Here is a 16,232-nt window from a genome sequence, read left to right on the forward strand (position 1 = left end):
CGTAGTATGTCGTCCTTTTTTCTCACCCCATATTCTCCTGCGTAGCAGGTTCTAGGAACGTCGTGTTCGAAGCCAGCAGGAAGCAGCATCGAGGAGCCGACCGTAAATAAGAGCGTTGGAGCCATAGATCAGTGCGGGCCGTATTCTCGAATACGATGTTTTCTTTTCCTCCCGAATTGGCCTTTCCGGAGTCGCTGTACGAATGAAAAAGGTGGATTGCCTGCAAGGGGATGGCGGAAGGGGGAGAGATACCTCCTTATCCATTCAGTACTGCGCACATGAGTACGGCAAGGGAATATTACAGCTACTGATGAATTTGATTGTGCTCGAACGCACTCAACATAAATGATATATGTGCTCATTTTTATCTGATTCGACCACTAAGCTGCTTTGCTCTTCTCTTTCGCATGCTTATATTTTTGCGGTTTAGTAGAGGGATTAAATATTTTGGGCACTGCTTAGCCCAAGACTTTCAATATATCTATCCGACCTCCCAAATTGTGTTTCATTTGTCTGATCATTGAGGAAAACGCCAATAAATCAATCAATCAATCGATCAATGAATTCTTTTTATTTTCGAAAATCAAAGCAATGCGGAGCTTCAAGCAAGCAACCTACCAGGTTTACAGGAAAAACGCATTTCATATATTTTTCTGGCAGCAGTATAGACACATAACATGGGTGCCCAGAAAGCATTCACGTAAACATCAATATTATCAAAAACAGGCAAGCACTTACAACGAAGTACAAATCGCTACCAACGGCGCGGACGTGCGGCCGTACAGCTGGTCAATATATTCACTGTAGTACGGTCTCGATTATCTGCATAATAAAAACTTTTCACGATGTAAATAATTCTTACAAACACACGTCACCACTACAAAAGAGACCCCAACTTGATATCTGAAGCACACAAAAACATATTGCGAAGTTCATCCTCCAGTTAAGAGTACATTAGAATAGCATGACATAACACACATGTGACTTGCGGCTGTTGTTTGCGCAAAAGCTGTTTTTATTGGTGCCTAAAAGCAACTAAATGTTTATTGCCTTCTCGGCGGTATGAGGTAGTCGCACAAGGCCACTAAAGTATCGTACCGGTGTACGCTGGTCCACCAGCTGCCGCTGGCCTATTATAGAAGCTGCTCACTTCTAAATTAATGCCACGTGCCACGTGAATAAACCCAAATGTTCATTTCATGCCATAGAATCAGTGAAAAATTCCGGTTCTTTTTAAATTAGACGAGATAGATATAAACCATCTGTGCTCAAATGAGATATGTGCCCACTTAATTGTATCCTTGCAGGAAACAAAATGCACACTCTATATCGAGTCTGTAGCTTAAATTCTGAAGCTTTGTTTGCCAGTCTGCAATAATTGTTACAAAATACTGCAAAAAAAGTAAAGCAGTATCATTCTCAACGGCTAAACAAAAACGGTGCGTGTACTGTTGGTATTGTTATTTAAAAATAAATAAAAACAAATAAGGCCAAAAAACTGCCTCCAGACAGTTTCGCACCTAAAGGAAGAAAGAGGATCGTTATTTTCATAGCTACATTAAGACTGGGAGGTGCATAGATGCTTTGAAGGAATTAAAGCATGGTTCCACGTAAGGGGTGCTTTATATTTTTTGAACGAAAACCGCCTTGCTTAATCTGTCAAATCGTCTGGCTAAATTTCATAAATGCGTCCCATGTAATAACACATTCCAAGACACGGACTTTCGAGCAATAATTATCGCGGGAGTTCAGATGCGAACGCGCGAGTGCCTCGACGATCATTTATCTTTTGAGCTTTGCAGCCAGAGAAGAGTCGCTTTAGTGGTTGAAAAGAATATTTCTCACTCAGGGAGAGCGTTGTCCCCTGTTTTCTGCCACACTAATGCTCGCCCGGAACCTGCCATCATTGAATGTCCTCCCCATCATGCTTACCTAGATCACCTCATCAAGGGTGCAAGCATATCATTTACAGTGCTAGATATTCAGACCACTACATATTTTCAGTTCACGACCGCCGAATTAACAGCATTTTCTATCCGTTAAAAGTTGTTGATACTGAGTTTTTTTTTTATTTCGGCCGAGTGCCTGCTGGCATACAGTATTATTTACAAATATAGGTACACACTGGATTCCCAATATTCAGGTAACGCAATGCATAATGTCCACTTTGGCACTGACGCCGCGCACATTTTCAGACAGTTGCTAGTGCCGCCAAAACGTGTTATGGGACAGGGTGCTATTCTCATACTTATGTTTAAGCACTTCGCATATTATCAACAAGATCAAAAACATTCTTGCTACTTCTACCCTCAACCTAAGAGCGATGAACACGATCAAACGCAGTTTCAGTTATTCAAGCAATAAACAGAAAACACATAGAGCACTACCTATCAGAGCGGAAACATTGAAAATTTCCACATTGCTCAAGATACGATGCAAGGCAGGCATTTTATGAACCTTTGGCAAGTAGGAAGTGGCCTTGGATCTTCTGTTTAAAGTGTGAATCAGTGCAGCACCTCGAACTCCACTCTAAGCTGGTCTTGTTCCACGTAGCCCTCAGTGATGAGGACATCGAGACTGAGTGATTTTTCAGAACAAAAGGTCACCAAGGGAGCATCTGACGCTTCCGGCCTTCGACACGAAATATGATTGCCTCTGACGAATTCCTTTAACTCCTGGTCTTCCCGCCGAGCTGGATGCATCACGCGCAGTATGATTGTTTTCCGGAATGGCCACGGAAGAACGTTGTCCTTAGCTCCCTTGTGCATGTAAAACCGGGCATGCAATGCAATTCCATTATCTGTCTTTTTCAGTGTGACACCGGGTGACATGTAGTACCCACGCAGGTACGCTTTATCACCATCGTACTCCGCCTCTCCACGTCTGATGGCATCATCTCGGAGGAATTTTACACCTTTTATAACAAAGCGGTGGACAGCTTCCTTCAATTCAGTAACTTTCTTCATTGTTTCAAAACATTCCTTTGCATCAGTTTTTAACTCCGCAATGTCGGCGGCGATCTGGTTTACCTTTTCAAGCTGCTCTCGAGCCTGATTTTCGATGTAATTTTCCAAAACATTTGATACTAAAAAGACGTCATGGTGAACGCGTTCCATCTTACCACTGATAGAAGTCAGGTTTTCTCTCGTTTCCTCCGATAATCTTCTCTGATTATCATCTATTGCTTCAACTGCTTGGGCCACTTCGCTCACTGTTTTCTTTAAACTCTCAATGCCCATCAGAAGCTCTTTCCATAGTTCCCTTTTGCATTGCTCTTCCACGTCAACAATTTCAGTGAGTCGGTCAACATTTCTTCCACCGGCAGCAAGTGACAAATGAGGATTGGCATTGCTTTCATCAGAGCGCAAGTCTGGCGTTCCTCTCATGGAAGGCCGGAGCGCCACGTCATCCTCGCTGCTAGATGCCCGCTGACATTCTGAGGGAGGCTGGGACGCCATGGTGCAGTACTCCAAAATCAGGTGTGCATGCAAGCCGGTGCAAGGAACTGTGGTCGAACACCTGTGGCAGCAAACCAAGTGGTCTCCACACTCACTCTGGAAGTGCTGGACAACCTTAGAAGCAGGAAGCACGGTTGCGCATCCGCTTTATTCCAAAATTTCACCTGCAGGAAGAGAAATTCAAAGTTTAGTTTGTTTTTAGTCAGCCTAATTGGGTCTGACTTATTCAGTTCATACCGGTGCTCTTCTAGCATTTTATGCACTGACCAGGCATAATCAACTGATATCGAAGTAGGCAATCCATTAGCTGAGTCACGAGAAGTCGAAGGCAAAATTACTACGCTGTTTTGGTGTGAGGTGCCGTCATTATTTGTTATTGCATTTTCTTCACTTTAATGAAGGGAAAACATTTATCTTTCCAAGACATATCACGACGCAGAAACGTAGAGCTGACTGCCCCTCATTGTATGAAGAAAAATTTGTTGCGTCTTACAAACTGCCTGTATTTATCTCGAAAATAAAAAGTCCGATTCTATGAATAATAAACAATAAAAAATTATTCACGAATTTATTATGTATGCTTCACATATAACAAAAATGGGCTTATAAATGACAAAGGACACGCAGTTTGTGCTTGAAGTCCCTGATTTCTTGCGGGCAATTTATTGAACTTTATCGAACTGCAAGTGTGGCGTTCCTCTCATTGAAGTCTGGAGCACCACGTCGTCTTGCTGCTAGATGCCCACTGACAAATTATTTAAAACAATTTAGTTTTAAATATGTACTTTGGTTATGTGAAAGTTTTTTAATGTCCGCGAGACGCGCGGAACGAGTCAAAGTAGATTTTTTCTATAAGAATAAGTCATCCGCCACGCTAAAATACTTTTGACTAATGAACAGACACGCTTTAATTGCAAAAACAAAGAATTTTATGCAAAGTGGAATTTGTTAAGGAAATACGTCACCGTACGGAGGAATCCAACATTCCTGATGGGGTTATTGTACCGTATACTTCTTGGAAAAAAAGCTGGAACAAGGACAGCCGGGTTTTATATAGTGCGGTATGTCGAGTATGCGACCTTACAATTCATACGAACGTGCTCAGAATAAAAGCTGGAAATCTGCCACAGTAGTTTCCTAGGGCGATTTAGGACGTGACGGAGAATTTTCTGGTAGCAGAGAACAAACGGCATTTCAACTTTACCACCTCGTCGACCAAATGTATTGTTACTGAAGTCCATTGGCAATCTCGCCAGTTCTAGAGAGGCACGCGCTGAGTGTTTGGTGCTGATCCTTTTACGTGGACGAAGAGGCTTGCTTTTGAGCTCAGCAAAAATGAGCCGCCTTCTATGGAGAGGTCGACGGGAACGAATGAAAAGAGACGGGAACTGTGTCGATATGCTGGCCTCTTGCGGCGATCACATGCGCCGATCGTCAAGGCCGCCCAAATACACCACCCATCGTGTAAATAAATATATCCTCTGAGAAATGCTTGGACTTGCGAACACCTGAACTCGCCTGTACACGAGACACTAAAATGTTAGCAGTGCCGCCTTGCTGTACAATATATTGGCGCTGTGGGGCAACCATGGCAAGTGGTGCAGCATTAAACTTGTACAATATTTCCCTCTCTTGTATCAGAAAACACTGATATAACTCGTTTATCGAGGATTAAATGAAATCTTTTTTATAATCCGAGTATAAACACCTTAGCGCAATATTTGCAACCTCATACGCGGCAAAACGAACTTGTTGCGTAAATTTCAGTCTTTGTTGTTTGAATTTTTTTGTCATACTCTTGTTTCAGCATATATACCTGAGGAGCAAATTTCCCCTGTGTTGGACTGTAAGAGGGTACTAAACCAAAAAGATTATGCTCATGCAAAACTTATTCGTGCAATATGAATATATAGCGCCTATTTTTGGTCGAGAATATTGCATGATATAAAGTAATTAGTTTTTGAATATTCATTTCTAGGTCTACTTTTGTACTCCTCTCGAAAAGTTGGCGCTCGATATACTAAAGAATACCTCCCACTGCTACTCCCAAATACTAGTTCGCCCATTTCAAAAACAATTTTAAGTTTTCTGGAAAAGAAAACTGGCGAGAGTAGAGCACAAATTTTGAAGAGTTTCTCAACAATATCTCAAGAATACAAAACATGTCAACCGTAATCATAAAATTCTCGTCCAATGAATGATGTCTGAGTCTTAATTTTAGCTTACAGAATGAATTGACCATTTCTTGAAGGAGCATGCTAAGTAGTGAAAGCCAGACCCAGTCCTTTTATACACATACCTTTCTGCTGAGTAGGTCGGCCGCCTCACGGTCGGTCTGTTCACTGCTAAGCCTCTCACTCCGCTCACCGTCAAGGGGGCAAACTCGGGCTCCGTCCGCAGCTGACTGTTCGTAGCACGACTGGGAAAATGTGTGCCTACAAGAAGGCGAGACGGTCCTCTTGCGTACGAGTTGGCTTTCGCAGCAATACTTCTGGCGCAACTGCCTTTTTCACCCAACAGTCGGAGCCATTTATATACTCTTGCTCCTTTCTTTTATCTGCTTTTTTTATGCTATCGCCAGGCAAGCAGTCAGGCCGATAACTGAGGCCTGTCCTTCATCGCATGACGACGTCTGAAAAGAGTTCCTTGTTGTGAGCCCTGAACGGCTTCCATTCAATGTGTGAAAAGGTTATGCAATGTCTGACAGATCGACATTTCTAATTACCTGATATTTTTTTTGCGTATCATCGCAAGATGTCGGGGAAGAAGGAACCTGCAAGTGTGTTTTTAGAGAGGAATACTTACAATAAGAAAATATCTTGATCAAGAAACTGAGTAATTACATACAAAAGTAATTATAAATTAAATAATAATTGGAAATGCTTACACCCGCGATAACGAGCAACAATGTTTTACCTAACTTATCTTGCGAATCTCAGAAAACATAATATAGACTTATTACTGTGCCATACAGGGGGGCTGGGAAATTCAATAGATTTTTAATGTTTATACTTCTCATAAAGATATTCTAACTTTGTGGAGAGAAACGAGTTTGAGAAACTTACACATTCTTGCTTGAAGGAAGCAATACACCCTGACTGAAAACGTTTAAGGCCGTTTTCCCACGAATTATCTCCAAAGAACGGGTAATTATCTGCCTTATTTTTCGCGGAGAACACAGCTTAACTTTGAAATGGTGAAGATAACACGCAACCACGCCATCTTTTGATGGCAATATATAATTAAGTGATTTTTGGTACTTTCTCTATTCTATCTAGATAGTGCACACCATATAAATATTTAATAAATGTAAAGCATCATACATGTTATTGCTAGTATAATATATACTGCGTGTTAAAAAGAGCATATGTAAATACCTTCCACTTTCTGCGCAATTTTGTTGCGACTACGTTGAAATACCTAGCAAGCAAATTCTTAAAAAATATATAGGTCATAGTTGCTTACTCTACGGCAGGCCCAATTGTTGCTGTACTTCAAGACTTCCTTTACTTGTGAAAAATTTTGTATACTTACTGCAAATGAAGAGCTCATCTAAAGTTCGAGGTTTTTATCCAGGAAAAGACGCACAATTGTAACCAAACTGCAGAACACTGCGTGCTATACAAACTAGTCATCAGGACTTTACAAAGGTCTTTCATATATTATATATAAACCGGGATTAATTTTTGCTAAAATGCAATAAAGAACTGGAGCACACAATCAAGCTCCGCCTTAAGATTATGATTTGATAGTTTTAATGGTTTGATGACCATATGAGCCTAATTATTTATTTACACTGTCCATTCGTAGATCCATGAGAGTCATCATAGTACTCATAAAGCAGTGGTGCAGCTGTCAAACGATGCTGAACAACCCTGCGATGGCAGATGCTTTAGCAATGGGCCTTTAAAGATGGGCCTTTTTTTAAGGTTTTTCTTCCCGAGAAACATTTCGCTATCAACCAACCAATTAAATTCCGCCTGCCACTGCGCAGTTTGCTCATAATCTGGAGGGAAGGAATCGATGATGTCAAAGCTCACTTCGCCTGCTTGGGTCATCTGCCTCCTAGGCTCCATCCCTGGTAATTTCGTCAAGTTTTCACTCACAGCGAACGGAGCCAAAGCCTGCACCGGCACCAATGGCTACTCCGACGACGACATCTGCTTCTCGGCGACGCGGGGCCCTTAAAGCTTGCCATCCCGTTTTGCTCACTTGTCTGAGCGGCTGCTCCGGTGAAGCGGTGGTCACGGATACGAACCCCGCAGCAGGACGAATTTTTCTTAAACTCTCAATCTCATGAGGAAGCTGTATAGCTTTGCTTTGTAGCCGCATGGCTGCGCTTGGGTGGATGCGAATGAGTAATTACTCTCTTAATATAGATTTCATTGTTAACTGTCTTTAAGATTCATTGTCTATGACAGAGTTCTCACCGTTTCATTTGCTCTTTTATTACTTTTTTATTATTTTCATTCTAACTTTAGCTTCCACTGTTCTAAATGCACCACTCTAAAAGGCCGTTGCTGTTAGTGGCCATTAAACAAAAATAAATAAAGTAAAATATATTCTGTTCCACGTAATACCCTAGCCTAGGTCCAATTTCCTACCGCGTATCCTAAGCAGCATTTTGTTCCCTGTTTTTGAGCAATATTTATACCTTGTACTCTGTTTGTTTGGTTAAATACTTGAGCGTGATGTATGGCAAAGAGTTCCAATATAATTGCCCGTGGCTTAAGAATGCTGAATGGTGTTTGCATGTTCAGGAACATTAAACAGCACTAGGTATTAAACGCCATTTTTTGTTCGAAAAGTGGACATAGAAACATTCTACTCACCGCTATGGATTTACTATTTATGGAATGCCGCGCTATTCCATCGTTAAACAGAAGAAACCCTAATACTGCATTCCGGTTAAAGCGACATATTTAAAAACGGCGCAGAATAACACAGGACGTGTCTGTGTGCTTGTTTCTCCCTCCCGTCCTGTGTTATTCTGCGCAAAGTTTTTAAATTTGTCGGTACACCAACTGACCCAACGTTCTACCCTATCTGGCTCAAGAAATCGTTTATGACCTAGGAATATATCCTCTCATCAATTAAAAGCTTAAGACGCTGAATTTTAATGGACCCCACTTAACAACAGCTGCGTTGAGGTATTTTTGGGCGAGCAAGGCAGAATAAAATACGTTCCCCTTTGTTCTCCACGGCACTGGCGATCGTATCCGTTTGCCTCCGTGCTCTACCAGGTGTGGTGCGAGCTCGCGTTTACTTCTTATTGTTCTGTGTCTATCAGCTATGAACGAGTACCTTTCGCGCAAAATAATGTATGACTTACAAGAAATTCTTCATGGGAATAATACTCACTACTCTAGACTTCCGTCTGCCACCTAGGTTCTGGAAATGAGCATCGTTAGCTTTACTAGCCTACCCATTACGACCCTTAGTTATGGCCACTTGATTATACAGCTATTGACGCTTAACACAAGGCTTGGAGAGACTTTCCTCTTCTTTTCGACCTGTAGCCTGCTTATGTGCACTATGTATTCTTATGTCAAGTTTGGCTGTTTTTTTTCTTTTCAATTTTGAAATGCAATGAGTTGTTTGGCGAAAAAATAATTCCACAGTTGCGAGGCATTTTGTACTGCATGGTTACTTCTTGGTTACACTACTGTAGGAATGCTAGTTCATGATATTTTTCAATATCGGTGTAAGTTATGTCGGTTGCTTCCTGCAATTCACATCACATTCCTGTTACGACGTTGAACATATGTTCCTCCTGACATGATTTTGAGTATTTTGCGCTCTCCGCGATATTTCAGTTGGTCTATTTCCTGCCTTATCTGACCATACAGCCGAATATTGCCTTGGCGAGCAAAAAAATTTATACTTGATAAAAAATTTAAGTCAAATAAGTATTGCTCTTTCATTTTACTTAGCTCGAAATTGAATATCTACTCTGCTTTGAGTGCCTAGACAAAATGTCGCCGGGCAATTTATAACCTAAAAATTAAATATACTAACCTCGGTTTCTAGTTATTATTGCCCCGAAGCGCATTTATATGACGCATTTTTTTTCTTAATTATAATAGCGTGGCGCTAGCTCACGAGGAAAAAATTTGATGACTCATTATGACCAGTCACCCTGTGATTATTGCTCATTGGCGCGTGATGCCCCTTCACCATAAAAATTATTGGTTATCATCGAATATATATTAAGCAAGCAGCCTTTGTGCCTTTTAAAAGTTCCTCATGATACAGCCTTATGAATTGCCCTCACCAGTCTGCTAACCGTTAAGGACGCAGTGACGATTCTTCTTCACTTCAAGTGTTCCGAGAGTTTTGATAGCGCAGCTCATCCGACTACGCTCGACGGTTCGACGAGGAAGTGATGTGGCGTGATTTCGTGCTGCGGTTGCCATCCCTGTAGGTAGCAGCGATATTTGAGTTTCGGTTCCTTCTTGCTTGCGAGGCATCAAGGGGTACATTACACGTAATAGTCAAACGCTCACTATCAAAACCGCAATTTTTGAAGTAAACCACCACATTTTATGCCAATATATGCAATCTGCGTCCACGTCTTTTCATCTTGATGTAAACAGATAGCTCATGCTGGCAATGGCGATTTTGAAGTTTGAAACTTGAAAAGATAAGCGCGTTTGTTCAAATTTCAAGCGTTTCATGCTTGTTACACTGAAAATTACACGAGATCAAGGAACCACGTTGCGCGCTCGTCCAACGCAGCAGGCTTCGTCTCCCCATCGCATAATAGGCTGGCCCAGGAGAAACGCGATATGCGTGCAAAAGCTTCGGAAAGCTTCTCTGACGCTGCACGCACGAGGGAGGCAATAGCCACGAAATATGGGCGGGCTAAACGACAACGGCCACTCGCTCAGGACATCGTCTCAAACGCGCTGCCAGATAAGATGTCAGTGTATATGTCCCGAGATTGCATTGATGAAAACTCGCAACTTACATCCTATGTGCCAGACTGCAGAAATATTGGATGCACCAGAATTCTAACGCTGCTGAGTCGGTGATGAAAATCTGATTTATAACATATCTCGAGGCGTGAGTGCGTTTACTATGCTGAAGCCACGAAGAGTTGGTTCCAGGGTAGGAGTCATAAGCAGTTATTCAAAAGAACCAGCAGCAGAATTTTATTTGTTAACAACTATAAATCACGAAAAAGAATGGTACTAAGGATGAATCACATGAGCAAGGACAAGAAAATAATAGTAAAGCCAGCTGACTCTCAACTGCGCCAATTTCCCTTGCTGCTAAAGATGCCCATATTTAAAAAATATTATCTCCTCAAAACTGAATCTAATCTGCTAAATATTCATTAAATCATTATTTTTCTCAACAGTTTCAGTTTGCGAATAATACCGCTAATGCCGACGCGGAGCGCGTCATGCCTAAGGCTACATCCGAACGCATACCATCACTATTAGGCAGGTCTCCCTGACAAGATACCGCTATCAGATATACGTCCAGCTGAAAAAAAGCTCCAGCTGCGTGACAGTTTTTTCAGAGAAACGCGTTGGCGTGTTCGAACTCTGCGCTTTTAAAACTGCGCGCCTTGCTTGGGGTGTTTCAACACTGCATGTGTAAGGTTTGGAGTCTGTGCTTAAAACAAGCGGGAATACTGGACTAAACTTCGTGGTTGTCTGTAGGAATGGCAACTGCAGGAACTTCAATTGTTAGGAACTACTCTAAGAGTTGATAAGAATGGTTGATTCTGCATTCCGCAAAACACAATCGAATTTTTTTATTTCAGCTTTTTTCATTCTACCTACCTCCAATCTATAACCAATAACAAAATGAACGCCATAAAAATAATTACATTAAAGCTCAAAACTTACTTCAAATGAACGTGAGTTGAATAAAATTCTAGTGGGAATACAGTTTACAGGAAAGGGAGTTCCTCCATGCCTGTCGAAAGAGAGTACCATCGGCACAGCACTACACGCTTCGCAAACCTGGCAACCTCGCCTGCCTCGTGTGCGCTGAGCATCCCTCAAATATTCACACAAATAGGCTATGCCCCCGCCCCTCTACCTTACCCACCGTACCTTCGTCACACATTGTGCCTCCCTCCTATGATCAAACCTAGGCAAGGTGGACCGCTCCGCCAATCCCTCTGCAGCCCGTACTCTGGCCGCTTCTAGCTGCCCACACCCGGCACATCCAAAGAAAATGTGCTACTACTCCGCTCCCACCGCTGCATAGGGCCCATTAAAAAGGCGACGAAGGTTTACTCTTACTCTTGAATTGCTCTCTCTCCTTAAAACTCTACGTTAAATTATTATCACATACGTTTTTGTCGAGGACGCACATATAGCAGAACTTATAACCATTTGCGAGCTTGATGACCACTCTTGGACAACAACTGTAAGATACTGGTATATAAATGTTGAAGGCAATGATTAATTTTTCAGATGTGGGCTAAGAACCATATGGTGGACAAGACTGCCATAGAAAACCAAGTGGGAGCGCTTTTGAGGAGAGCAAAAACGTAATAGCAAAAAGAATGCAAGCATGCCAATAGGAGATCTGCGGATATATATTGATTGTTAAAGTGGAAACAAATATATATGAGAATTTGTACTTGTAAAATTTCCTGTTTAAGAATGCTTTCATCCAGAATTGTTGGGCACGCTGAGTCCGAGATAAAAAACAATAAGCGAGAATGAATCACAAAGCATCTTAGTGTACCATAACGAAAATCCTAATGATTAGGTTGCAATAATACATGGCGCAGTTTTCCCTGGCTGGCACATTGCGCTGAAGACGGGAAAGTCGTGAGTTCGATAATAGGAACTGGTAGAGGCATTTTGACAGCGCTGGAAGATCACTTCCATGCGTAGAAGGAAAACGCCCCACACATTCTACATTTGAACCATAGATTGTGTCACTTCCGGTGTTGCCTTGAAACATGTATGCATTGTGTGAAATATTTGAACAGTGTGAGGACGCACAACACCATTAGAATTGCTCTGGCACTAAGCTAACGTACAGCACTAAGGACTGCTGTTCTTTCCGCGGAAAACGTCACGTTGCCCTTTTTGGCATGTAGTTCCTACCCCTCTATTATACGCCGGCGTACAAGATTGAAGCCGCTATTCTAAATTTGCAGGCTTTTTAAGATTAGCGGACTAGCAGGATTTTAAATTTATTTGTTGTTGCCATTGCACACAGCCACAATCGCAACGATACAATTGTATTACCAAAATCCTAGATGACTACTGTCCGCCTAAGAATTCTTGGCACTGTGCAAGAGGCATGCACGAAATTAGTAAGATGATATGTCAAGAGATCCTGGAGAAGGTGTATATTCAATGCGGAAGAGGAATAAAACAGTGGCCGGCCGAAAATTACTCGAGTAATCTGGAAGACTGACATCCTTGGCTGAGCTTGGCTGACATTATTTTCCCCGGCTTGACAACTGATATTGACCGCATGCTTTAGAATGAAATGAAACAGGGAAAATGACAACGGCTGCGCACAAGACGTGTCATTTTGCTTGCTGGCAGGCTGGCTGTCTGGCTTGCTGGAACGCAAGCAGTCAGGCATGCTGGCTGGCCAGCTGGATGGCAGGCTAGCTGGAAAGCTGGATGCCTGGCTGGCTGTCAAGCAAGCCCTCGTTATCTCGCTTGGTGGCACGCAGGCATGCAGCCTGGCTGGATGGAAGGAAGGTTGGCTGGATGTCTGGCTGGAAGCCTGCTGCCTGGCAGGCAGGTCGGCCGGCCGGCTGGCTGGCTGGCTGGCTCGCTGGCTGGCTGGCTGGCTGGCTGGCTGGCTGGCTGGCTGGCTGGCTGGCTGGCTGGCTGGCTGGCTGGCTGGCTGGCTGGATCACTCTCTGACTGACAGGCTGGCCGGCTGGCTGGCAATCTGACAGGCTGGCTGCTTGCTTTGCTGGCAGGTCGGCTTGCTGGCATGTAGGCAGACAGGCTGGATGGCTGGCTGCAGGCTGTCTGGCAGGCTGGCTAGCTGGCAGGCTGCCTGTCTAGATTGCTGGCAGGAAGACATGATGGTAGTCTGGCTGACTTGCTGACAGGCGGGCTTTCTGGCGTGAGGGCAGGCAGGCTGGCTGGCTCGCTTGCTGCTTGGCTGACTTGCTTCATAGGCAGGCATGCAATCAATCATATTTGCTTCGTGGCAGGCGCGCTTGCTGGCTGGCTGGCTAGCTGTCGTGCTGTCTGTCAGGCTGGCTGACTTGTTGGCAGGCAGGCATGCTGGCTGTCTGGCTAGCTTACTGGCAGGCAGGGTTGCTTGAGCACAAGCAGGCAGGCAGGCTGGCTGGCTGATATGCTGAATGGCTAGCTTGCTGGCAGGCAGGCAGGCATGCTGGCAGCCTGGCTGCATTGCTGGCAGGCGGGCTTGCTGGCGTGCATGTAGTCAGCCTGGCTGGCTTGCTGGCAGTGTTGGAGTCTGGCAGCCTGGCTGGCTAGATGGCAGGCTAGTCAGCTGGTTGTTTTTCTAGCAGGAAGACTGGCTGGCATGCAGGAATGCTGGCAGTCTGGCTGGTTTGGTTGCACGAAGGCTTACTATCTTGCAGGCAAGCAGGCTTGCTGGCTTCCTGGCAGGCAGGCATGGTGGCAGCCTTACTGGCGTGCTGGCAAGAGGGCTTGCTGTGTTGCAGGCAGGCATGCTAGCAGTCTGGCTGGCTTGCTCCCAGGAAGGCTTGCTGGCATGTCGGGAGGCAGGCCGGCAGGCTTGCTGGCTTTCTCGCAGGGAGGCATGGTGGAAATGTGACTGACTTGCTAGCAGGAGGTCTTGCTGGCTGTCTGCATATCTGGTTGATTGGATCGCTGGCTGGCTGGCTGGCCACGTGGCAGGCTGCCTGTGTTGCTGACAAGCAGGTATGCTGGAAGTTTGACTGGCCTGCTGGCAGGCATGCTCGCTGGCACGTAGGAAGGGAGGCTGACTTGCAGGCTGAATAAATTGCAGCAGATTGGCTGGCAGGCAGGTTCGCCTGCTGGCTGCCCGGCTGGCTGGCTGCAAGACTAGAAAGCAGTAAGCTTTCTGGCTGGCTGGCCTTCTGGCTGCCTGGGTGGCGGATTGGCTGGCTCCCTGGAAGGAAGGCTGGTGTGTTGGTTGGCTGGCTGGCAGGCTTGCTGGCTGTCTGGCTTGTTGGGAGGCAGGCTACCTAGCTGTTTAGCTGGCTGACTGGTTGGTTAGCTGGCTCTATAGATTGCTGGCTGGTCCGCAGGCTGGGCGGCTGTCTACCAAGCAAGCAGGCTGTCAGGTAGGCAGATAGGCTGGCTGGCTGGCTGGGTTGCAGGCTCGTTGGCTGTCAGTCTGGCTTGCTGTCTGGTTGGCTGGCTGGCAGGCTGGGAGGCAGGCTCTATGGCTGGCAGGATAACGAGCGGCGTAAACCTGCCGGACGTCAGAGAAAAATACTGCCTCAACATCTCACTTTTAGGTCGGCCGCGCACACGATGCATGAAACTTCGCTCTTACCCCCACTAAACACCAGCAGCGCTCTGGCACCCGAAGCTGAAATCAGCGCCACGTCACACACTGAAAAACCCGATGACAGTGTGTAGTGACGAACATTCATTCGATGAGGCGCATTGAGTCAGAAGCTTTTGAGCCAAAAATTCGAGTGAGCAAAGATTTCTTTAGCGAATTAAACAACTTGTCTACGAAAGCGTTCTCAAAGTAAATTGAAAAAATCAAGACTGTTGCTTTTAAACTCCCATGCGTAACATATGTAGTATTTTCTACAGATTTCCTACACAATCGGTGCTAATTTTGTGTTAAATACAACTACTATAATACATCACAGTAAAAGCACGTAAAATATAATAGTGAGCTTTTAACACCTTTTCCTTCGGTGTCAACCGTATGCACTACAATAATCTAATTACTTGGTCATTTCAGGTTCATTTCCAGTGATTTTACCTGGAAAAGAGCGTGAAAAACTTAGGTTTGAAGCTCGGTTCAGTATTATTGATCTCATCTCCTTTATTTCTTTACATAACTCCAGTAGCTAGGAGCCCTAGGGAATGTCTAAAAAAATAAACTCTTCAACGCACCAACATCCAAGCATTTTAAGTACACAAAAAGAAGGTGGACACGAACGCACTAAAGTCTAACCGACTAGACTTGCAAACGTATGTGTTCATTATTCAATTTGAGGGAACACTTAATCTCCACCTTAAAGGAATTATACAACATGTTTTGTGGGTTAATGCCCACATATGCAGAATTGGTCATTCTCTACTTGAGATGCATAAAAGGCTATATCCTCTTACCTCTACCAGCGCAGTGCCGTAGCTGTTAAGCGACGTGACACTGCACTGACAGGTGGCTATTTCTGTCACGACCACCGGTATTGATTGTGCGTGCCATGTTCTTCTTCCTAGGTAACCCACCGCGCAGTTGGAGCGACGGCCTTTCTTATAAACAAGCTTACCTGAGTTACAGCCCGATATTACCAGAGTCTCTGGTTAGCTAGGGTATTAGCTCGTGTAGCTAGGTTATGACAAAACGTTGTATGCACTAGGTTATGACACAGGATTTGACGTACGTACAGTGAGCGGCCATACGGTGAGAAGATTCTTGGTCGTTGTCGGTGACCGTACCGAACAAAACTATTAGCCAGCTGCTAGTCAGACGGCGGGATTTTATTTTTTTCATTTGAGAGCCGAGCCAGAATTCGGATATGCCTTGCAATAAAAGAAAGCCGGAACACTAGGTCAGAAAATATTGCACACCACGGTGCAGCAGTTGTCGCAAGATGGGCAAGTGTGAGAGTAATGAGACAGGCAT

At 44.3% G+C, this 16,232-nt stretch overlaps 1 protein-coding gene across 1 annotated transcript; it reads right to left on the minus strand.

The window, feature by feature from the left end:
* Positions 1-556: 556 nt before the first annotated feature.
* On the minus strand, positions 557-5,971 carry LOC144104366 (uncharacterized). The gene is made up of 2 exons (XM_077637326.1): positions 5,758-5,971; positions 557-3,622 (listed from the first exon to the last, which is right to left on the minus strand). Exon 2 carries the CDS (start codon positions 3,456-3,458, stop codon positions 2,505-2,507), a length of 954 nt encoding a protein of 317 aa, XP_077493452.1. The 5' UTR covers positions 3,459-3,622; positions 5,758-5,971; the 3' UTR covers positions 557-2,504.
* Between the last annotated feature and the right edge of the window lie 10,261 nt (positions 5,972-16,232).

This window comes from Amblyomma americanum, chromosome 9 (assembly GCF_052857255.1).
Source record: "Amblyomma americanum isolate KBUSLIRL-KWMA chromosome 9, ASM5285725v1, whole genome shotgun sequence".
In the NCBI taxonomy this organism is placed as follows: Eukaryota; Metazoa; Arthropoda; class Arachnida; order Ixodida; family Ixodidae; genus Amblyomma; species Amblyomma americanum.

Excerpts from the sequence above, each read along its gene's own strand:
- LOC144104366 (XM_077637326.1), bottom strand. The coding sequence starts at position 3,458 with ATGGCGTCCCAGCCTCCCTCAGAATGTCAGCGGGCATCTAGCAGCGAG.